Source organism: Carex rostrata, chromosome 13 (assembly GCF_964058835.1).
Source record: "Carex rostrata chromosome 13, lpCarRost1.2, whole genome shotgun sequence".
NCBI classification, from domain to species: domain Eukaryota; kingdom Viridiplantae; phylum Streptophyta; class Magnoliopsida; order Poales; family Cyperaceae; genus Carex; species Carex rostrata.
In genome coordinates this window covers 8,735,592-8,758,839 of record NC_135930.1, presented here as the reverse complement: position 1 = coordinate 8,758,839, position 23,248 = coordinate 8,735,592, and the positions used below count along the sequence as shown (strand labels likewise).

The 23,248-nt window shown below is 33.8% G+C and overlaps 2 protein-coding genes and 1 non-coding gene across 4 annotated transcripts; 1 reads left to right on the top strand and 2 right to left on the bottom strand.

The window, feature by feature from the left end:
* Nucleotides 1-4,874: 4,874 nt before the first annotated feature.
* Nucleotides 4,875-4,959, top strand: LOC144564884 (small nucleolar RNA snoR114). Its single transcript, XR_013514775.1, has one exon. It is a non-coding gene; the product is annotated as a small nucleolar RNA snoR114 (small nucleolar RNA).
* Nucleotides 4,960-5,241: 282 nt separating this feature from the next.
* Nucleotides 5,242-13,615, bottom strand: SS1 (glycogen/starch synthase, ADP-glucose type). The gene is made up of 15 exons (XM_078313423.1): nt 13,184-13,615; nt 11,704-12,104; nt 10,775-10,852; nt 10,212-10,336; nt 10,015-10,096; nt 9,592-9,765; nt 9,225-9,306; nt 8,670-8,761; nt 8,532-8,594; nt 8,352-8,441; nt 7,689-7,813; nt 7,034-7,142; nt 6,885-6,940; nt 6,248-6,287; nt 5,242-5,715 (listed from the first exon to the last, which is right to left on the bottom strand). The coding sequence occupies exons 1-15, from the start codon at nt 13,449-13,451 to the stop codon at nt 5,557-5,559; spliced, it is 1,944 nt and encodes a 647-aa protein (XP_078169549.1). The 5' UTR covers nt 13,452-13,615; the 3' UTR covers nt 5,242-5,556.
* A 5,506-nt stretch (nt 13,616-19,121) lies between these two features.
* LOC144564774 (uncharacterized) lies at nt 19,122-21,908 on the bottom strand. 2 transcript variants are annotated; one of them, XM_078314373.1, is made up of 2 exons: nt 21,787-21,908; nt 19,122-21,266 (listed from the first exon to the last, which is right to left on the bottom strand). In XM_078314373.1, exon 2 carries the CDS (start codon nt 21,134-21,136, stop codon nt 19,337-19,339), a length of 1,800 nt encoding a protein of 599 aa, XP_078170499.1. In that variant the 5' UTR covers nt 21,137-21,266; nt 21,787-21,908; the 3' UTR covers nt 19,122-19,336. The 2 variants fall into 2 exon arrangements, with proteins under 2 accessions (XP_078170499.1, XP_078170500.1); XM_078314374.1 differs by having other exon boundaries at nt 19,122-21,233; nt 21,787-21,859.
* Nucleotides 21,909-23,248: the final 1,340 nt, after the last annotated feature.

The following is a 23,248-nucleotide window of genomic DNA, read 5'->3' as shown; positions in this document are numbered from 1 at the left end:
GGAGATCACATCTAACGGTTTGGATCGATCATTTGGACTTTAGAAATTCAAAAACGACTTGGTTGCACGAGAGGCTAGGAACAATCGATTGTTTATTAGCCTACCTCTCTAAATATATAGAGAGAGAGAGAGAGAGATGGACTATGGTACATTGCAATGCATGGAGGGATTTGTGCATTGGACCATATATATATATTATTTCCAAGTACAGGATGAACATCCTGAAATGCTCCATCCTTCGTTTTATCTTGCCCCAAAAAAAAAAAAAAGAATCAGCGTTTTATAACTGTAAAAAGATATGAATTTAGCCAAAACTATTGAACAAATGTATTCAGAATTATGCATGCTCTTATCAATTTTTTTAAAACTGAGATGGTCGTATTGATTTCTTAAAATATATATATACAGGATAAGAAGAAACAATCCTACTAGTCTATAACTATGACATAATTAGAGGTGTCACGAGGAAGGAAAAGGACGTGCTGCCTTAGCGTTGCATGCCCCTTGTGAGAGGGAGAGGAAAAAGACATTGATGGAGAAAGCAACGTGTAGCTAACCTGGAGACACGAAGCACTTTGGACGCCTGAATGCGATAAAATTAACATCTTCTGAAATTTCAATAAACTGGAGATCTCCTTTTTCTAATAATGTATAACAAACTTGTGGAACTTCTGCAACTCTTTGTATAGAAACGGAGAACACCTGTTTTATTTTCAATCTCTCCGCTCCTCCCGCCTAATTTACCTCCACAAATAAATAAATGCAAATCTGAGAAGTGATTGGGTTTGTACTTGTTAGGTAACCTCGTCAAATTGTAACAACCAATTGCACTCCGAATTAAAAAAATCTACGCATAAACACTTGTAAGTTCTTTCTTTTAATTTTATTATATTGGCTGCCCAAAGTAGGCACAAATTGAATAATCCATAACATATATGCTGTACTGTATATACCTTATAGAATTATTTATGGGACTCCGAGAAACATTTATTCAAGAAAAAAATAAATTTATGAAATACAATCATTTCCGTCAAAAAAAATCATTTAATCAATAAATTTTGGACTCAAGAGTATACATTTTTTTTTAATACTAAAGATGTGAATAATTTAAAATAACATAATAATTTCCAGATTTTTCATATAAAATGTAATCAATTCCACCAGATTTTTATCATTGGTAGTCAAAGTACTCAATTTGATTAAAAATATCGGAGTATGTTACTGATGTATCATGAAAATATCAAGTATTATCTTCATTTCCTTTAAAAATTGAGATATCTTAAAAAAGAAGTAGAGGATGCCATTAAAGGTATGACAATAGTGGGACCTCAGACTTTTGACGTGTCCAAACTTAAGCTAACAAGAAAATTTGACGTGTCCAAACTTTCAAACAATAAAGCATATATTTTTAGCAAACCAATCCAATTTTCAAGAAATTTGAGTACATGAACCTCATCATTTAAAAAAAAAAAAAAAAATTTAACATGGACCTGTTCAGCCGTTTAAAGAGAACGGGAATAGAAATTTTTGAATGACTGAAATATTGTGCGTATGGGCTGATTTTCACGAAGTCTGGATAATTTTTTTTTTCCACCCACACAGTAAATGGCTGAACAGGCCCGAAGAATATTGTGCCCCTCTAGAAAATTTTAACGCAGATCGAACAAACAACACACTACCAAATTGATTTGTATATAATTAAAATTTGGGTTACAAAAAGTTTCTTCAAAATGTCACTTAATTTTTTTACAAAAGGATGCTGAAATGCATTTATCTCTGATATCCTTATTGAACAAGTAATTATTTTCGCCTCAATGTACGCTGGCTCTATTTTTGTCAGATTAATACATTACAACAACTCTAAAAATATCAGCCACATTTCACAGTGGATTGTGCTAACAATTAATGGTTTAATCAAGCTAAACTACAATTATTTTCCCATCCAAGGAATGGTACCTTCCAACTGTAATTCCTAGCAGGATTTTGATTAAATTATTTTGTTTGCATCCCTTTTGGCAAAGTATTTTTAGCCTGATCCCAAATTCCAAGATCCATCACTGTTTTTGTTACTCAGCAGCTGAGGTTTTATATAGTTCTCTTTAATGTAGCCATCTGTGTATATATCAAGTAGTTCTAGTCCTTTTCTTCTTCTTTTTTTCTGACAGAAAAGTGAAGCTCAGACACCCCTTTCAAATTGAAAAAAAAAATGGTTGCAATTTACAACAACAACAACAACAACAACAACAACAACAAAAAAGTTGAGTTCAAATGAAAAAAGTTCTTCAACTAAAACATGAAATAAATTAGAAATGGAATAAAAAGTAAAGTATCCAGGAAATGAACTGAATCAGTTCATTTCAGTATTATGTATTAAATTTCGCCAATCATTGACAAATTCATGGCCAGCTGGAAAGACAGTTTTGACTTATTTCTAAAAAATATTGTGTTGCTCCTCTCTACAATTCAGTAAATGCATATTAGTCCTTACATTTTCTGAAAATATATGTTCTTTGAACTAGTAGTTTATATAAAATTTATCCTGGAATTTTTTAAAAAGAAAAAAAATTAGACCTTCAAATAAAATAACAAAAAAGAGATTTGATTGGTCCTTAAGTATTGATTTAAACTTAGTCGTGGAAATTTTAAGAAAAAAACTAAGTTGTTAATTTGATCATTTCAAAGAAGTTTTAGAACCAAGTTTCTTTTCCAAAAGTCCAAGGACATATTTGATTTTCTAAGAATATTTTGTTCCAAAATATATCAGTTTCCCTCTTTCATAATAAACTCTGTTTCATAACACCAAAACATTTCCACCGTATATAATACATAAAATAATAAAATTTCAGGGCTCATGATCAGAAAGCATACACAAAGTTTATTACATATTTACATTTCCAAAATACTTCCAGGAATCCAGAGCAGCTATCAATCAAAAAAAAAGAAAAAAATAAATAAAATAAATGGTAAATAAGATCTAGAAACGATATATAGAATATATATTGATTAAAAGATGAGTGAGTCTATGGTACTATGCATATCACGGGTTGTTACCGTGCTACGGCTCTATATTCGAGTTTTCAAATCTTAACGGTCGATCCGAACCGTTCATCTTGTTCTCCATATTAATATGTGTTTGGAGACTAAATTTTACATTTTTTGAAAATTTTTTACTATTTTTTTAGATATTTAGAAAATCACTTGATCTGAAAATTCTGGACCATCCAAAAACAGTGATTTTCAATAAATCTAAAAAAATAGTAAAAAAATTTCAAAAAATGTAAAATTTGGTCTCTAAATACATATTAATATGCAGAACAAGATGAACGGTTCGGATCGACCGTTAGGATTTGAAAACTTGAATATAGAGCCGTAGCACGGTAACAAATTGTAATATGCATAGTACCATAGACTCACTCTTAAAAGATTATATAAATTAATGTAGCTTGAGATTCAGATCAAACATGAACAACGAGATGCGAGACTTCTTCAAAAGGTTTATGAGATTCGCACAAATTCTCAACAGACGGTTCAAATAGCGGGCAATAATTTCTTCGCAATTATCTTGTTAGCCTTTATCAAATTCTCACAAACAAAAATAATTTCTTGACAATAAAACTATTGAATATAAATTAATAATATTCGTATAGATGCTCCGCATTTGAGAATTTGGATCCCCTAAGAGTTGGATCATGAGATCAGAATCTACATGAATATTAAAAGATCCCATAAAATTTTAACTTGGATCGAATTGATCCCAATTCTAATTAAACGTTACAGATTCCAACTGAAAATTTAAGTTACTTTAGGGGATCCAGATTATTCATTCGGTTGCGACTTGCGACATTGCAACCGTTGTGAAATGTAGGAGCACGATCGAAAAAGAGGCTAAATAGCCCATATCATGACTAAAAGTCCTTTTGTCTATTGCACAAAAATTGAAACAAAACCTTAGCTTTAGCTAGGGCCGCAAACAAATCAAATCAAATTAAATTTATTCTAGTTTGAGTTTGAGTTTAAATAAAATTCAAACTGAACTGCTTTGATTTATTTCAGAATGAACTTCAATCAAACGAGTTAATTCCAGAATTTACTAGTTTGAGAAGTATAGTAAAAATCATATTAATTTGGTAATTTTCTCTTATACCACGGAGAAAAAGAAATAGTAAAAACAAAGTTCTTGTCACAAAATACAATGCTTTTCGTGTGAAATGTGAATTCATATTAATCATATCAAGTAAGGTACCTCCACATTATAGACTTAGACTGGATTGGTCTGATTGACAATTCGGATTGAAACTCAAGTGGAAATGCAGCTCAGAGGATCCAAACTCATAAAAGGTCACAACTCACAACTATCAAAATTTTAAAATTCGTATAAAAAATATTTTATAAATAATAAACAGCTCAGTGGTTTGATTTACAACCTCTTCTAAATAAACGAAGCTCCCACTTTTACTGCGAGAGATTAATTAAATATGACATAGAAGTTAGCACCCCACAATGATCCTATGAGAGACTGAGATAACTCACCTTTTGAGTTCAGATTCGAACTATCCGATCTGATTTGGCACGAATATCAAAGGGTTCTCATGCATTCCACATTTCCACCTTAGACCGAATTGGTCCGGATTTTGATCGAACTGTAGAGATCTAAACTCAACATATGAGTTACCTCAGGTGATATGATCTCACAAACAATTACTACATCAACAATAACAGAAGTGCCTTGTCCAACTTGATGAAATGAAGAATACTCAAGAGCACCAAGTTATTTTGTTTCATACAAAATACAAAAAGCAGTGTTGGCGCAGTTGGCTAGCGAATCTCACAGCTTGTGACATTAGTCCTGAGGTACAGGGTTCGAATCCATAAGGGAACAATGATGATATTGTACAAGTGATGACTTGGGGTCAATCACATTCGTCTGAAAATCAGATGATACCTGTACTTGCTGAGTTTCCTCTCTTTTTATTCTATTTTATTTTTTACTTTCAATAAAACTAATTTCCATTTTTATGTGATATAAGCACATTAAGCACTGTCTGAAAATCAGATGTTTTTTTTTTCTTACTTTCAATAAAATTAATTTCCATTTTAGCACGAGAAAATAAAATCTTAAAACAAGCCATCCCCTCCATTCAGTAACAAAGTTGCTTTAGATTACACGCCCCTAATGCCCCCATTCACCGGTCAGATTGATAGACTAGATGTAAATTATTTGATAGAACATACATTTATAAGAAAAGAAAAAATGCTCGCATCATAATTCATTTTTATAATAGATTATATAAATAAATAAATTATCTTATAACAAAAAGACAATTACCAAAATCAAACTTTTTTATGCAATCTTTTCCTATGGGCTATGGCGGACTTTACACCCGTTACAAACTTATTCAAGCAAACACCAAAGTGTTCATTAATTTACTGTACAATAATACTCATATACTTGACCCTAAATAAACAGATACCAAAACCGACAATCAAGGAGATATATACCCTCGTTTCATACCAACTGGTTACGCCAAAATGAAACTCTCATCAGGTGAAATTTCTCTACTGTACATAGGGTTTGTCAATAGAGGCCCATTCAAAAATTTGTTCGTAGTGTGAGGCAGCAGTATCCCATGTGAAATCCTTCAACATGCCTCGTTTCATTAGCCCCTCCCATGAGGGCTTGTGGTCTCTGTATGTACTTACTGCTAGCCCTAGTGCCTGAAATAATTGAATAATATTATATTTTCTTTCTTATAGTTGCTATGTTGATAAGAAAAAAGATTAAGGGGTATATCATTGATGGTCTAATATGCCTACTCATTATCCTGTATGATTAATGTATGGCTGTACAATTATTTTGTAGTATACCTTTGAATTGACAGCATTTTAAAGAAAAGTACTATCATATATACCCAAAAAAATATGGGATATTTCAATTTTAGAGAGTTCAGTGTTGAGTGAAGTGCAGACTGTGTTTATACTCATCTTGGGAGGAACAGTAGTAACAAGTGTTATTTGATGATGTATACAAGGAGTCACTATGATAAAAGACAAATCTCATATTGTTAGGGTGGATATGGTATTTTGAGGTTCTGATGACTTGAAGTTACCCCTAAATATGTGCCTGGGCTATTTTAAGAAAACATGAAAAATCTTCTTGCCGTGCAGAGAAAATCTAAGATAAATCAAAAGATGAAGCCATCTATAAAAAGCACTCAATAATTAATTAAGTATTGCAAAACATGCTTACCCACAACAACCTCTCCTTTGTTAGTGGTGAGAAGGCCCACCTGAAAAATAGAAATATAAAACACTTCAGAATTAAGTTATTCCAACCGAAAACATTCCCCGAAAAGAAATAAAAAACTCAGATTGCCTTTGGATAGACCTGTCACATAAGGCAAATAAAAAAGTAGGTTTTGCATTACTGCACAACCATTTCATCATGTTAACAAGATTGTAGAATGATGTGAGGACAAAGGTGTTCTTTATTTTTTATTAAAAGACACCTCAGCATCTTTTTAGATGCTTTTTGCGAGAATTGAACCTGCATCTCTTTGTAGAGAGACGGGTCTCGTGCCACTGCGCTAAGCATGTGATTCCAAAGGTGTTCTTTACAATTTCATACCCTATTATTGAACTCCCAAGTTCACATGAACTATATACCAATAAAAGAAGGTTGTTGAATTAACATAAATGGACTAAGTGCCATTTGGTTATTTTTTGCTTTTGAGTTTAGATTAGGCTTAGTGTTCTTTGAAACGAATCCGACTACAGAATTGACAGTAGAAACTTATATATTGGATTTCATTTGAAAATTGAGATGCAAATTCCCCCAAAAAAAAAAAAAAAAAAATTAACAATGCATATAGTAAATAGTTACATACCCAGTACCACTACCTCTACCTTCGTCTGCAAATGGATTAAAGGTCTCAACAGTATCCTGCAATATGTGAATAAATTGTTATACTAATAGACCGGACTATGCACATAGGAAAGTAGTATTAAGTTCTAGTGAATATTTTTAAGATCTTACTCTTAGCCCTCCAGTGCAATGGACAACAGGTACGGTCCCATACCGCATTGCATACAACTGGTTCAGACCGCATGGCTCGAATCTTGAGGGCATTATAATTATATCACACCTGCACAGTTTTCAAATTTAGTGGGCACTATATAATTATATCAGACCGCATGGCTCGAATCTAGATGACCAACTGTACCCATAGGGGCTGTTCGGCAACACCTCTTAATCCACACTAGGATTAAGTCTTAAGGAGGCTTAAGGAACCGACGTTCGGTGATAGCTAAGGAAGCTAAAGGAAGGGATAAAGGTGCCTTAAGACCCGGGCAGAGGATTAAGATCCAGATAAAAAGAGGCTAAAGGAGGTGATCTTAATCTGTGCTAAGTAACCGGTGTTTGACAGGATTAAGCGGCTAAGGAAGCTAAAGGAGGCTCCTTTAGTCTTAAGGAGGCTTAAGGAAGCCTTGCCGAACAGTATTATATAGTTCAAACCATTATTTCCAAGTAGGGGTAATGGTAATTGAGGAAATGAACAACAAAGAACAAAGAGAAATTGACAAAGAAGAACATTCTGGCTTGGTGTTTTGAGCAAATTTCTATCAAAGAAATTTGTTACCAACCAGAGCAAACTTTCCTACCAAACATAGAGGCACTGGTAAGCACTTACCCAGCAGTTATCCGATGAGATATCGGTACATTAAAACCAACCCAGCCACGAAACTTGTCTTTGTAGGTGTTTTCAGCAGATCTCATCCACTCTTCATATGCTATATTCCCAGATCCAAGCATCACCTAGTAAGTAAAAGATTAAGGTAAAAGTGCCCAAAATAGGAATCCACACAATTTAATCTAATCTAACCTCTTATAATAGTGGTATATTGTTCCAATGTGCAAAATGTCAATAAGGTACTTAATGCTGTAAGAACAATAAAGCCTTAGATATCTTACTTTCTAGCATAGTTTTGGAGATTGGACCATTCGAGTGGTTTTTTTAAAAAATAACTGTTCCTCAATCAAGGTAAATCTAGAACTGCTAGAACTCTAGCTGCTCTAATTATTGCTTTGATCGAAGTTAAAATAAAAAAAAAAAGCTGTTATTTCAAGGGAACTTCAACTTCTCCATTGCTGCTTATTTTCAAAGGGGAAAAAATAGTTCCTTCCAATTGAGTTAGCAAAAGTAAAGATATTTGGATGCAATGAGGCTAAACAAGATGATCATGACAAACATATTTGGCTTTACTATTTCAGGTTAACAATCAGGGAATGGGAAAATATTTCAATATCTGAGGCTATTCAGAAAACAAAAAATCATAAGAGTAAGAAAACTTACAAATTGAACATCCATTTGCATAATCTCAGGCAGTGCTGAAAGAACCAGATCAGTGCCTTTCTGATAATCCAACCTTCCTATAAATCCAATCTGCCAAAAAAATAAACAAATGCTTTAATTCATACGCCCATTATGAAATTCCACAATAAAATACAAATATGTAGAGCAGTAATTGCTGACCAGGAGGGTCGCCGGCTTTATGGGCAGACCCAACTCCCTTTGTAAATCAGCTTTACACAGGGCCTGAGAAAACAAATATACTGTACATTAGTAACAAAAATGAAGAAAAGTCGAAAACAACACAAAAATAATTTCTACCTTTCCAGAAATATCATCAATGGAATAGTGGAAAGGGATATGCTTATCAGTTGCCGGGTCCCAGTCGGTGACATCAATACCATTTACAATTCCTAAATTAATAACAAAAGAAGGTGCATGAGTCTCATTAAAGAATCTGAATGGAATTCAAAGACAAATAATATTGAGAAAAAAAAAATATAGGACTTTTGAATGTAAAGCTGAAAATTGTGCAATCTAATTCCAGAACTAAAAATGTTGTTTTTCTTCTTTCTTTCTTTTTTCTTTTTTATGAAAAATTCGAGTCTCAATGAATTATTTAATATTACGAAGAAAAAACCTAGATACTGATGATCTGGTGGAATTCAAGGAGAATTTTGTTATCAGAAAGGAATGTCTCTTCTCCTCTCTATCCCTTTATCAAAGGTGATTGGTAAAGAATTTAACAGAGCAGTTTTGGCTTCATGCAGATCGTCAGTATCCGCATCTGTTAACTTTGGCATAAAGTTTTCACCAAATATTACCCAAATTCATGTATACAGGAGGTAATAATATTCAATATAAGCAACTTCATACCATCTAATACACTCTTGCGAGAAGCCAGGAGCCCATCTAAGCCATATCCACCTTCTGGAGTTGTTATCTCCCAAGAGTAACCCTACAAACATATGAAAACTACTGATTGTTAAAAGCTAAGTAGCATAGGAAAGAACTCACAGCTACTGAATATAAAAATAAAGAAATAGAAATTCCCAAGAACACAATTAAAAAGCTAGTAAGATCTAAAGAAAGTATACTAGGTTAAAGAAGCTTTACTAGTATTTTCCAAGAAAACAGTAAGAACACTAGGTCCAAACAAATAATGTATTAAAAAGGCTAGACTCCGCCTATAACAACAGTACACAAGCAGTGTATCTAAGTTGCCAAGAAACAGTAATAATACCTGACTAACAGTTATAATCCTATCTGCTGTTACAATTGCCCCTTTTAGAATATTCACCGCCTCACCCTTGTCTAGGGCATGTTTTCTGGCCCAATGTGGGAAGACCCACTCCAAGGCTCCATACCAGTCGGGAGGCAACCCCAAATTTTCATATGTAGTAGCCGGCTCCACTCCCTGTATTGCATATATAATTCAGTTTAAACACGAAGCAACCAGCACACTCCTTTGTGCCATTTTCTGGAGATCATAATTATTTACCTGGCCTAAATGGAAAACAACTGATGTGCTGAAGAATAAATGAGTGTTAGTTCTCAAAATTAAGTGTAAATTGATACAAGACACACCAAATGTGGACTTAAATAGAAGTTTAGGAAACTGATGCTGGCACATACCAGAAAATTTGAATTATTTATTAGGTCATACCTGATGTGCTATGTTATGTATAACAGCAATGCATCTTGCATCTTTGTATACACCAAAAGGTCGGTACTTTGCACCTAACAGTCTGAACACAGGATTAAAGATAAAGAAGAATTAAGCATCATTAGAAAAATTCATAGTAACTTGTATCAAAGAAAGACATGATATGTGTGCATAACGTGAGTCTTAAAAAAAAATACACTGGTACAAGGCCAGCATGCCAATCATTTGCAACAAAAATGCATTTTTCTCCATAGTTAAAGCCACCCAATTCAAGCACTAGAGGAGCCTCACACGCAGCATAACTGAGTAGAGTAAACCTAAACTGCAAAGTAGATCACTGTACTTCAGTAGAGAAAAGGGAAATTTTGAAGTACAATTTAGAATAAATACCATTTTTTAAAGCCCCAATTTACTTCCACAATTGCAAATGACACACAATGATATTTTGCTTGTTTGCAGTATACACTGAGATAAATAAACTGAGATTAAGGCAAGCAAAAGAGGAAATGACTGACCCTCATTTTTTTCATTTAACTAGTGATGAAAACCTCAGATTTCTTAATTTCACTTGACAACATCTCTTTTCAACTAATTCATACAAAATTTCAATACAAATGGTTTAATACTATTTGCATGCAAATTAGTGTCACTGGTCACAAATATGAGAGTTAGATGTGATTATGCAATGATACTCAACTGCTTGTAATATTTTGCAGAATTGAAAATAAATAAAATAAAATAAAATAAAAATAATTGCAACCTGATTATCACCAAAAGCTCCATTACTATCACCATATGGGTTTCCTGGTCTGCGAAATGACGGATGGTCAACAAAAACCTAATAACAATGAAATAGATATGAATCAATACACTTTAACTATTTCGTACTGTGTTGAAGACAAACCTCAAATTCTTCGTTTTTCAATTTGGCTTTTCTGTCTTCCTTTCTATATGCTTTATAAGTGGTTTTACATTGGACATCGGCTTAATAGAAGTTTAAAACATGATCTCCTTGGCACACTACTGGTACATACGAGGACCGATATAAGAAAATTTACAATTGTAATAAATAGGAACATTCAATGGAATTTTATATCTGAATCATTTGTAATAATCCTGAATAAAACCATCTTAGGAATGGTTTCTATTAAACAGCTTCTGTATTCATGAAGGAATGTGTGATTAGAGTATGAAACCCACTATCAATTTTAAGTAAATAAAATGCAATCAATTATATGTTGCTACATTAATGGGAGTCTAGTATAAAAATCCAAACACAAAATAATCATGTACATATCTTAATGAGTGCATTACAGGATCATACCTAGAAGTATCACCTCTCCTATTTTGGTCCTTGTTTTCAAAGTATCCATTCCGGTCTCTTATTTTCAGGAAAAAAAAAAATCACACCAATACTCAGCTGACATGGAATGAGATCCATTTTTTTTTTTAAAAAAAGGAAAGAACAGAAAAGAAGTTCATTATATATAACAAAACACTCATTCCACATCAACTATGGTTAAACCTCACCTAATCTTGGGATGAAAAAGGGACCAAAATCTTTCAAATAAAAATGCTCAAGAACCATACAGAAATTCAGAAATTGAAATTTAAACCAGAAATGCTTGGCATTTTGAAAAATATTTTTGCTGCTCACAAATATTAACACTAAAATTTAATAATACTTACCCAATCAACATTTTCCCTATATTCATGAAAGAAAGCCACTTCATGCTCAGCCCCAAAACATGTAACCTTAGTGCGCTTCCCAAGGTCAACTGTGTTGCCATAAACCTTGTCTGATTTCCCATTGAGGTACCGTGGCAAGACAACCATGACCCGGTGGCCACGGGCCGCAAGCGCGATGGGTAGGGACCCACACACATCCGCCAAGCCACCCGTTTTAGAATAGGGTTCTGCCTCAGCTGTCACAAAAACTATGCTGAACTTCACCTTAAGTAATTTTGAATCTTCTTTGGATTCATCATTAGATGTGATGGGGGCTCCGGATTCTTCTTTGGAAGTGATAGAGGTGATAAGTTCTTCCAGTTCCTCTTTGGTAGTAACGACAGTGGTGATATGAGCATTTCCTGTAAGTAAGTTTTTTGTTAAATAACTATTCAAGATTATGGGTTTTCAAGAAAAAAGAGAACGCGGCAATAAAACAGACTTCCAATTTTGGTAATTTGAGAGGACCAAAAGGTGGTTGATTTTTCTCTTTTTTTTTCCTTGACGTCTTTAACTACTTACTACTCTATTCTTCATTCAGGGATTATTATGTTTTAGAAATAATTATAGAAGAATACTAATGGAATATTTACTCAGGTCATTGTGTAACCAACTAACAACTCTACAGCTGAAAATAGAGCAGGACATTTCTAATGGAAATATGGGGTCCAGGTTTTAATGAATCCAGAAAACTTGTTACAACATCAAGATAAAACCTCTGTGAAGAGAATAATTACCATTAGTAAAAAAAACTGATTAAGTTGCCAATAAATATCTTAAGATTCTACTATAATATTGAGAAGTACTGTTCCTTTTGTATATTTGCATAACACCGTTCAAAATTTTTGTCCTTAGTGTCCAGTGTTTGCATTTCCTAGTGAATGCAGAATAAAATTTAGAAATGACGACAAATTATTTTTGTGGATCCTATATCTTAAGAAAGCGACCCAAATCAAATTATTTGTTTGCACAGCAATAAATAAAAGCTGACAGCAACATAGTATCTTGGCCGAAGGCCTTACAATTGGAAAATCACAGGAGTTCGTCTCTTGCCTTTCAATTTTCTACAACAATTATAAAAGAAAGTTTGAAAATGCATGTGAATAACATTAACGAGCCTCAATTGAAAACTAAAATTAAAAGAAAATAGTTGGTAAAACCTAAAAAAGACAAAAACTGAAACACATGTCCAAAATGTTCCATTGAAATTGTGAAGATCATAAAAATAGCAAATAATCTAAATAAAAAATTTCACATTCCCAGTTTGCAATCTTTAGAATATATGCTTGTGCACGGGCTCAAAAATAATGTCAGAGACTATTTCTAATCAATTAATTGGCAAAAAAAAAAAATAGAACCGAGAATATTATAAATATTATAGCTCTGCAGTAATTAAGTAGAACATAAACTTCTTTTTTTTATGATGAACATAATTTAGTACCGTTAGATTCTTTTACTGGTAAATTTAGCTCAGGATTATCTGCGTCTCCCAACGAAGATGGCGCATGTGGTCCATCGTGTGGCAACTCTACCTGGCTCTTGTCCGCCAGGCAGCGCCACCGCAGCCCGTGATTCCGACATCTCTGCGGCTGGGTCCCGCAACTGACAGCGATTTGACCCGCGGAGGAGCTCAAGCTCAGCTGACGTGGCAGGATAATATATTTCTTAGATAAAATCGCGGGAGAGAAGAACAGCGTATGCGTCGCCATGGAATTGCGTTGAGAGAAAAAGAGAGATGGAGAGAGAAGAGTAATATTAAAGAGCCTCTCGTACAAAAGAAGAGAACTCTAAACTGAAGGGCTCAGAGTGGAAAGGTTGCGGATCGGTATTCCCGGGAGAGTCGGTTTTAAAAATAGAACATAAAAACTAAGCATGACGAGTCCCGAAGAGATGAGGAATTCGTATCCTCTGAGATATCTCAAACTTTGCGTGACTTTATGGAAAATCTCAACCGTTTAAATACGGCCTGCACGAATCTCAAATCACACATAATACTGACCCCTACATCACCCCCGAATAGGCACCGGACACGTCGGTCACCCAAAAGTTGAGATATCTCAGAGGATACGCACTCAGAGATGAGATGACAGAATTCAGAGAAGCCCACATTCGTATCGGACTGATTCTTTATCCAGTTGGTGTCACAACCGTCCGATTAATCAGGTCCGCATAATCAAGCTCGTTAACATAATCTAACCAGTATCAGACGGACGGATCTTCCTTCGGATAAGATTTTCGTCAGATAGGCATTGGACGTTTTTTCCTAATTTAATGATCGGTTCTTTTTTTTTTTTTGAGGTGATCGGTTCGACATAGCTTAAACAATTTCTCCGCTTATTTTGTCTGGATGCGAAGCAGTAAGCTCTGGTTTGAGTGGTTGGGGACTTGTGGGAGTGCGTATCCTCTGAGATATCTCAATTCTCAACTTTTGCGTGACCGACGTGTCCGGTGTCTACTCGGGGGTGATGCAGGGGTCCGTATTATGTGAGCTTTGAGATTCGTGCAGAACGTATTTAAACGGTTGGGATTTTCCATAAAGTCACGCAAAGTTTGAGATATCTCAGAGGATACGAATTCAGACTTGTGGTCGATGAATTTTCTGGTAAATTCTAATCCTCTGTAATGAATTTTCTGGTGAAATTCGTGTTGCAAGTGAACTGGCGTATAATTCATTAATTCCCAACCGATATTTTATTGAATCCGGCCGTCAGTGAGTTATCACAAAAGCTATATCAAACTCTCTGTAACAGCGAATCCAGACTCTAGATTGTTTGGATATTCCGTGGGCGTATTAAAAATCGTGATGAGTTCTCCGCAAAAAGGAAGAGAAGAAGAGAGAAAATCGTGATGACTTCAGATCTCGGAAATCAATAAATGACGTGCCAAGAAAGAGGTGTGTTCAGGGGTTGTGAAACATTTTATAGTACTGTATAATTTCGTTATTTAACTTATTTTATTAGGTATGAATAAAAGATTTTTTTTACTCGTTACTTCACAAAATAACTAATAAATATAAAATTAGATATGATAATTTTTTTTTACTTTTACATATAACTATATAATTTTATTATTATAATTAGATGGATATATATCATATTTATAATTCTTTTTATTTAGTAGTTTATGATAAATTGATTTATTCAATGTTTTATAAGTTTTCTAATTAATAATTTATGACATAATTGATTTATACAACGTTTACATGATTATTTAATTATAAGTTATATAATTTTAAACAATGGGATAAAAATATATAATTTTGTATATATTGTGATATTAGGTACAAGATGTATTTAATTTAGATATATTTATTGTTATATTTTTAAATTAAATTATATATGCTATCAATTTATTCGATAATCAATGTTGTTTATTTTATTTTGTTATATGTCATCTTAACAAGTAAGTATAGATTCAATGAGTAATAATAGAGCATGAATAATAATAATTTTATATAGATATGGATATAAAAATACCACCACCCGATTCCAATTATGAATTGTACTCATCGACACCTTTGTGTGTGTGTTCACTCGTGTGTTCGAGTTCTTTGTATGTTAATGATTGCCAATAATTAGGTATAATGGTTGCGGCAATGCCTCTTAACAGAAATTGATGATTAAATTTTGATTTTATGATGGTGTTTTTTATTGATTTTAATCAAAGTATTTGTATTAAAAAGGGAAAAGAAATTTAGGTTTCATTTTCAATTATCGTTGTTTGATTAGTTAGATCTGAGACGATACAATTTTCTTAGATTGCGAATTTTGAAACTAAATAAAACAGGTTAAGTCGATAATTTTCACTTGCTTGATTTTTCATCATATTGGCCAAAAATTGTATGCATGTGGTAAATTTATCAGTTATAAGAAAGCAATAGATAATAATTAACTACGTTTCACATAATTATATTAAAATAGAATATGGTAAATGCATTTATCTTTTTATAAAATTTTATTCATGCAAAATAGATACCAATGCAATATTTATCCATTGACTTAAAATAACATTGAATTTGAATCTTAATGTTTTTCCTTGATCAATTGAACAGATCATGATTTTCACTTGGATCCAACTACAATTTCCTTTTGTAACGCATCATGTTATTTCTATATGTATGCGTCATAAATTTAGAATTTTAAATAAATATATTTAATTCAAGATTAAAAATAAAAACCAACAGTCGAGTGCAATCAATTTTGTGCTTTATTTTTTTTGCCCCACTTTGAAGGCTATCTCCATCTAACAAATATTTGAAGGCTTTTCGTTCCAAGCAATGTACGTATAAGGGCTCAAGCGGTGACGAAGTCACATTGTTTCAGGAGAAAACATTTGCTTGCTTTCAGTTATTTTTTGAAAAATATTTAAAAAAAAAATATACCTAAATATAATTTTTTTAAATAATTAAACAATTATGTTTTATCCTTAAAATTTTGTCACGTCCTCTATCCCTGAGCTTAAGGCACGCGAAACTTCAAAAGGAATTATAAAGATTAAGGAAAATACTTTTGATACGGTATATCTATTTCCCTCTCTCGTTTTCTTACACTGCTAAATGTGGAATTGAGCATAAGCTAATATTTAATTAATCTTAATTTATGAATCCACATGGCCAGTTATGTAAATATTTAGATAATGGCAAATTTTATCTAGTGTTAATTAAATGTAAAAAGTCTCATTAAAGTGTCAACGAAGTTATTAGTATTATGTTATGGAGCACAAATCAAATCAATCGTCTTTGAGCACAAATCAATAGATTGTGCGTGGTTTCAAGAGTGATGCGTGTACATACAAAATTTTGAAATATTCGAATTCATTTACTATATAGTCAAGCGATAAAAAATTGAAGTTTTATTAGTTGTTTTACAAGTTATTTTAATGTATTCATTTTTCATCATTTTTTTTTACCGCTTGATTTTGTAGTAAATGAATTCAAAAATTTCAAAATTTTGCATGTACACGTATCACTCGTAAAATAGTTGAGATTCAATTGTTCAGATTTATCATTTGAAGCCAATCCGATAAATTTTTAAATAATTTGATAAGCACGACACACCCTAACTTAGATATAATTCCAATCAGAATAAATCAGAAAAAAAAATGGGGAAAGGACCAAGTTGACAAGACTCTCATCAGAATCAAACTTATATGAATGGGCGAAATAATGCATACCAGTTTTTATGGATTTTATTTTGCACATTTTTAGATTTTAAATTAATATATTCTTTTTATCAAAATAAATTTACCTATTTCTGTAGACACTTTTTGACATAAGGATTTCTAATTTCTTCCTGTATATCTTCATACTGAACATTAGTGACCAGGAAAAGATACTTAATATATATATATATAGAGAGAGAGAGATGGGCTATGGTGCATTGCAATGCATAGGCCATGGTGTGCATTGCAATGCATAGGCCATGGTGTGCATTGGACCATAAATCACCGATTCAAAGTCCAAATGACCGATCCAAACCGTTCATCTTGTTCTCCATATTAATATGTGCTTGGAGACCAAATTTTATATTTTTTGGAATTTTTGTACTATTTATTAAGCCACTTTGAAAATCGCTGATCCAACGGTGGCTTCTGATTTTACTGTTCCAAACAGTCACCGTTGGATCAGCGATTTTCAAAGTGGCTTAATAAATAGTACAAAAATTCCAAAAAATATAAAATTTGGTCTCCAAGCACATATTAATATGGAGAACAAGATGAACGGTTTGGATCGGTCATTTGGACTTTGAATCGGTGATTTATGGTCCAATGCACACCATGGCCTATGCATTGCAATGCACCATAGCCCATCTCTCTCTCTATATATATATATATATATATATATATAGAGAGAGAGAGAGAGAGAGAGGGGGGGGGGGGGGGGGGGGGGAGGATGGCTTCAATTACATTATTTTATGGCGACACATATTGACACTATATTTTTATAAGTTATTTTTGCGATTTTAAAATCTAAACAGATGATCCGAACCGTTCAACATGATCTCGATATTGACCACAGGACAAACATGAAGTTGGAGATCCGAACATGTCTTTGCCTTCCCTATTGCAACAAAAGAAATTGCTTGATGTCTCTAAGTATCACACACTGTGCCTCTCTCATGCTATATGTGTTTTTGTTATAATAGTATCTGTTTTGCATATTTTGCTTTGATGAACTGTTTTGAGATTTCTTAGCTTGCAGGGTCTATTATGCATATGTTGATCTATTTGTGATATGATGGCTTTTCAGGGGCTGTTTTGCTTATTTTCTTAGGTATATGAGTGATATGCAGGTTGTAATAGAATTTAAGTGTTCTGTTTTTTCTTTTGACATATTTTGTTTGTTAGTTTAGCTTATCAGTATGCTTGTATTGTACTTGGTTGGTACCACTGGTACCAATTAACTTTGTAATGGTTTCTTGCAATGAAAATCGGTAACATAACCCACTTCTTTCAAAAAAACAAATAAGTGATTTGAAGTTTCCAGTGTGCAATTGTCACACATCACACAATGAACCTCACAATTTATGTCCAATCCCTATAACCTCTCACGGTCAGCAACCTATCCTTTAGTAATAGTTGTGGGAAAATCTTAACTTTTAAAGGTGCTCCCGATTTCCCATACTTAACATACTTAATTTTGAAGGAACCAGTTGAAGGAATTGAAATTATGAAATTTGATTACTTTTTTCAAAAAAAAAAAAAACATTCTCATGACCTGATAGATATTAATTAAGGAAAATACTTTAGGGGAGATGCTAGGAACGGATCTTGACACGGTGGCACCATCACAACAGAAGAAAGGGAGCACCAGCTGCAGATACCGTTAGTTTCTGCGAACTCATTGGACAAGAATAATTTATTAAATTTGCACAGCTAATGGATACGAAATTTGAATTGAATTTGTATAGATCGAGTCATTATGAACTTAAGTTCAACTCAAAATTTGAATTGAATTTGTATCCTTTCAGTTATATTATGGACCGTCTGATTTAGATCCGCACTAATATTAAAGGGCGTTGTGCGTTATAGGCGTAGATTGGATTGAACCGAGCTCCGATCACACGGTTCAAAAATGAACTCAAATTGTATGTTAATGCAGAGGATATGGATTCACAAAAACGCATACATGACTATGCACAATAATAATTATGATAATGCACTGAAATTTCGGATTTGGGATTTAGGGTTCGGATTTGTGAGAAAATCCTAATTTTCCTTTTAAATACTTGATATTATACAATTATTCTTATTAACAAAATTAGTATCATAATTAAAAAAACGAATTAAACAATAATATCACAATATTTTTTGCTTTTGAAGTTAAAAAGATGAAAATCTAGCTTTTCAAAAACTTTCTGATTTCAAACTCACGACCTCGCACACACAAACATTTACCTTTGGCACTAGACTAAAAGATAGTACATAATATCACATACTAATTAATTATTACAAATACAAATACACAAATGATTACCACATATTAAAATAGAATATGAAGTCACTTAAATTGCATCCTAAGTTCTATTGCCTTCTCCACCAAACAACCATGAATTTTGAAAAGATTTCTCAAACCAAACATAACCAAGAAAGTAGATCATTGAAGAATATTTTGAAGAGCACTATAGGTCATGACATCAGGCACAAGCCCTTTGGAAATCATGACATCTAGAAAATGCAATGCCTTCTCAGGTTCACCCTTCTTACACAGCCAATCTATAAGAGTGTTGTAGGTCACAACATTAGGTTCATGCCTTTTGGAAACCATGACATCTAAAAAATCCAATGCCTTCTCAATTTCACCATTCTTGCACAACCCATGTATAAGAGTGTTATAGGTCACAACATTAGGTTCATGCCCTTTGGAAACCATGACATCTAGAAAATCGAATGCCTTCTCAATTTCACCTGTCTTGCACAGCCCATCTATAAGAGTGCTATAGGTCACGACGTTAGGCTCAAGCCCTTTGGAAACCATGACATCTAGAAAATATAATGCCTTTTGAAATTCACCTGTCTTGCACAGCCCATCTATAAGAATGCTATAGGTCACGACATTAGGCTCGTGTCCTTTGGAAACCATGATATCTAGAAAATCCAATGCCTTCTCAATTTCACCTTTCTTGCACAACCCATCTATAAGAGTGCTACAGGTCACAACATCAGGTTCATGCCCTTTGGAAACCATGACATCTAGAAAACTCAATGCCTTCTCAGTTTCACCCTTCTTCCACAACCCATCTATAAGAGTGCTATAGGTCACAACATTAGGCTCATGCCCTTTGGAAACCATGACATCTAGAAAATTCAATGCCTCCTCAGCTTCACCCTTCTTGCACATCCCATCTATAAGAGTGTTGTAGGTCACGACATTAGGCTCATGACCTTTGGAAACCATGACATCTAGAAAATCCAATGCCTTCTCAATTTCACCCTGCTTGCACAGCCCATCTATAAGAGTACTGTAGGTCACGACATTAGGCTCATGCCCTTTGGAAATCATGACATATAGAAAATTCAATGCCTTCTCAATTTCATCTTTCTTGCACAGCCCATCTATAAGAGTGTTATAGGTCATGACATCAGGCTCATGACCTTTGGAAACCATGACATCTAGAATATTAAATGCCTCAACAATTTCACCTTTCTTGCACAGCCCATTTATAAGAATGTTATAGGAGATTACATTGGGTATAAAACTCAGCTTAGGCATTTTGTCGAGCACAACAATTGCGGCCTCACCAGTTCTTTTTTCCCAACAGAGGTGTTTCAGTATTGGACTGAAGATGACGGCATTAGCTCTACGACCCTCTTTGAGAAACCGTCCCAGAAAACCAAACATTAGGTTGATCCGATTCGTTCGAGCACAGCAGTCCATCAAGATCGCATAGGTAACTTTATCAGGACCGAGTCCGTCAGCTTGGGTTAAGCGGGTGAAGAGTAAAAAGACAGTGGGGTAAGGGTTCCTTAAGGTTCTGGTGTAGGTGGCAAGGTGCTGATTTAATTGACGGATGGATGTTGGAGGGTTCTTAGCAGCCATCAGTTGATCGAATAGGTCAAGCGCCTCTTGGGAAGAAATGGCATCTGCCTTCTGGAGCCGCCTTCTCTCCTCCTTCTGCTGCCCACCCTTCCAATGCGACTGGCGCAGCCTCACAACCTTCCCAAAATGATCGTCAAAATTGGTGCTTCTTGGCAAATTAGAAGTAGTGTCTGCTGGATTTGGTTTATTGGTGATTCTGTCTGGTTGAGATTTGAGTTCCGGGAATGCGTAGCAGAGAAGGCAATGGCCTCGGTGAAAAGTAAATGGGAATGGGGATGGGGATGGGGATCGGGATCGGGATCGGGAAGCTGATGGTGAAAGTGAAGAGGTGTAGGCAATAGATAAGGCACATGCCATTGGTTGTTATTTATTCTTATTTGATTTGGTTACAATCTCTTTTCGTCTGCCTCTTTCTAAATTTTATCTAACAAGGTTGAGCTTCGACGTTCAACTACTGCCTCCAAGAATAGCACATTACAAAGAGAGACTGTAAGCAATAATATAATATGGGTATCAAAATTGTGCAGCCGAATCATATTCTGGAGGAATATGAATATGAACCTTAAGAGGCAGTTAAAGAAGCAGCTTTATACAACCACTAATTGAATGTAATATAAGATTACATGAATCTATCAATGCAAACTATATGCATCTTTTGGCAAAGATATGGAGGGTAATTCTAGAGATGTTCTCACCATGGCCTACCCCGCGAAATGTTTTAATTTGACAGCATCTAAACATAACTACATTGAACAATTAACCCTGATAGGAAGAACAAAGTATTGAAAAAGAAAGAAAGAAGAATCAATCGACGGGGTAAATTAATAAATTACAGATCTATTTCTACAAATTTTCATCTTTAGCTCTCCACCATACCGGCTCTTTTGATATAATCTCGGAAATCATTTAGGTATAGTGCAGTGAAAACTGAAAAGGATGGGTCCAGACTTAGCAAAAATAAAAAATAAAGTGGGAGTGTCGGAGAGGAGCCTAAAAATAAAACTAACCGAGTTCAAAATTGGGTGGAGACTAGAACAACGTTGAGAACGGACGAGCGGCAAGGAACAACGGTCTAGGGAGATGATTCTATTCAGGTAAACTGGTAAAGTGTGAACCGATTATTTTCAGCCGCTGAGCAATAAAAATGAGAAATGAGAAAACCAGAAAACATGGGAAGAACTTGGTTCATTTTCATTAGGCTAGTTGCATAGTTGGGCATTTGGGCTGACAACCAAAATGGGCTGTAATTATTTTACTTTGATTGAACAATTTTTTTAATTAAATTAAATTTATCATCGATCCCTTCGGTGACGAGTCCGCATCATCTTGTGAGTTAATATATCTCTGTCCGTCTTATTTTGTATGCCTGATATTTTTCTATTCTGGAGATTGAAAAGGCACAAATTATATTAGTTTTAATGAAAACTGGTGGGATTTCTCTACTTCTTCAAAAAAAAAATATATTAATTCAGAAGATTACTTTTGGAGTTAATGTCGAGAATACGAATTCGTCCGTCACTCTAGTGATGTGTCTTTTCTTAGGGTTTGCTCGGATGTTACGGAATTTACACGGAATAAGATTTGACAGAAATGAGAAATTACTTTTGAAAAAATGGGAACCCACGGGTATGAATATGCACGGAATTAATTATAGAATGAGTGTTCGGTTGTACCGTGAGATTAATTGTGAGAAGTCTTAATTTATTTTAATAATATGTGTTTCTATTTAAATTTCTCACTTATTTAAAATAAAACTATCATGTCAAGCAGCATATAAATTACTTTTGAGATGCAAAAAATTTATTCTTAGTATTTAATTTATGATCAATTTAAATATTTATTTACAATAACCTTACATTTATTATCATTAAAAACATCAATTAATAAATATTCAACAATTTTAATATTGGCCTTTACTGATTTTTTTTATGTATAAAATATATAGCAAAAAAATATTCGGACATTTATAGACGAGATAATAAATTTAGATTAAAATAGTTCATGAACTAAAACTAATTTTTTTTTACTTGACATAATATTTTTTGTTACAACAAAAATAATAGAAATGATCTCACATATATGTTTTTGTAGCAACCATGTTTTATTAAAAAAATATATATATTAAGTTCACGTGACATCATAGATTAGTATCTGTTCAATGTATTCATTGAAGTCCGATCAAATTTATTTTTTCCTTTCAAATAATGAGGGATTAAGAACAAAGCTGGAAATAAACTCAATCCTATCTCCAAAGAAAAAAGATAACCGAACGAGGTGCAGAGAATTTTTTCCACCCAATCCAAATTTCCTTCAAATTCCCATGAATTAAAGACTTCCGAACAGGCCCTTAGTGAAAAATGACTCGATCCATATTGTAATTGATATCAACACGTTAAACAGTGGCGGAACTGGGGGGGTGCAAGGGGGAACCAGGCACCCCCAACAAATCAGAAGTTGCACTAGATATAA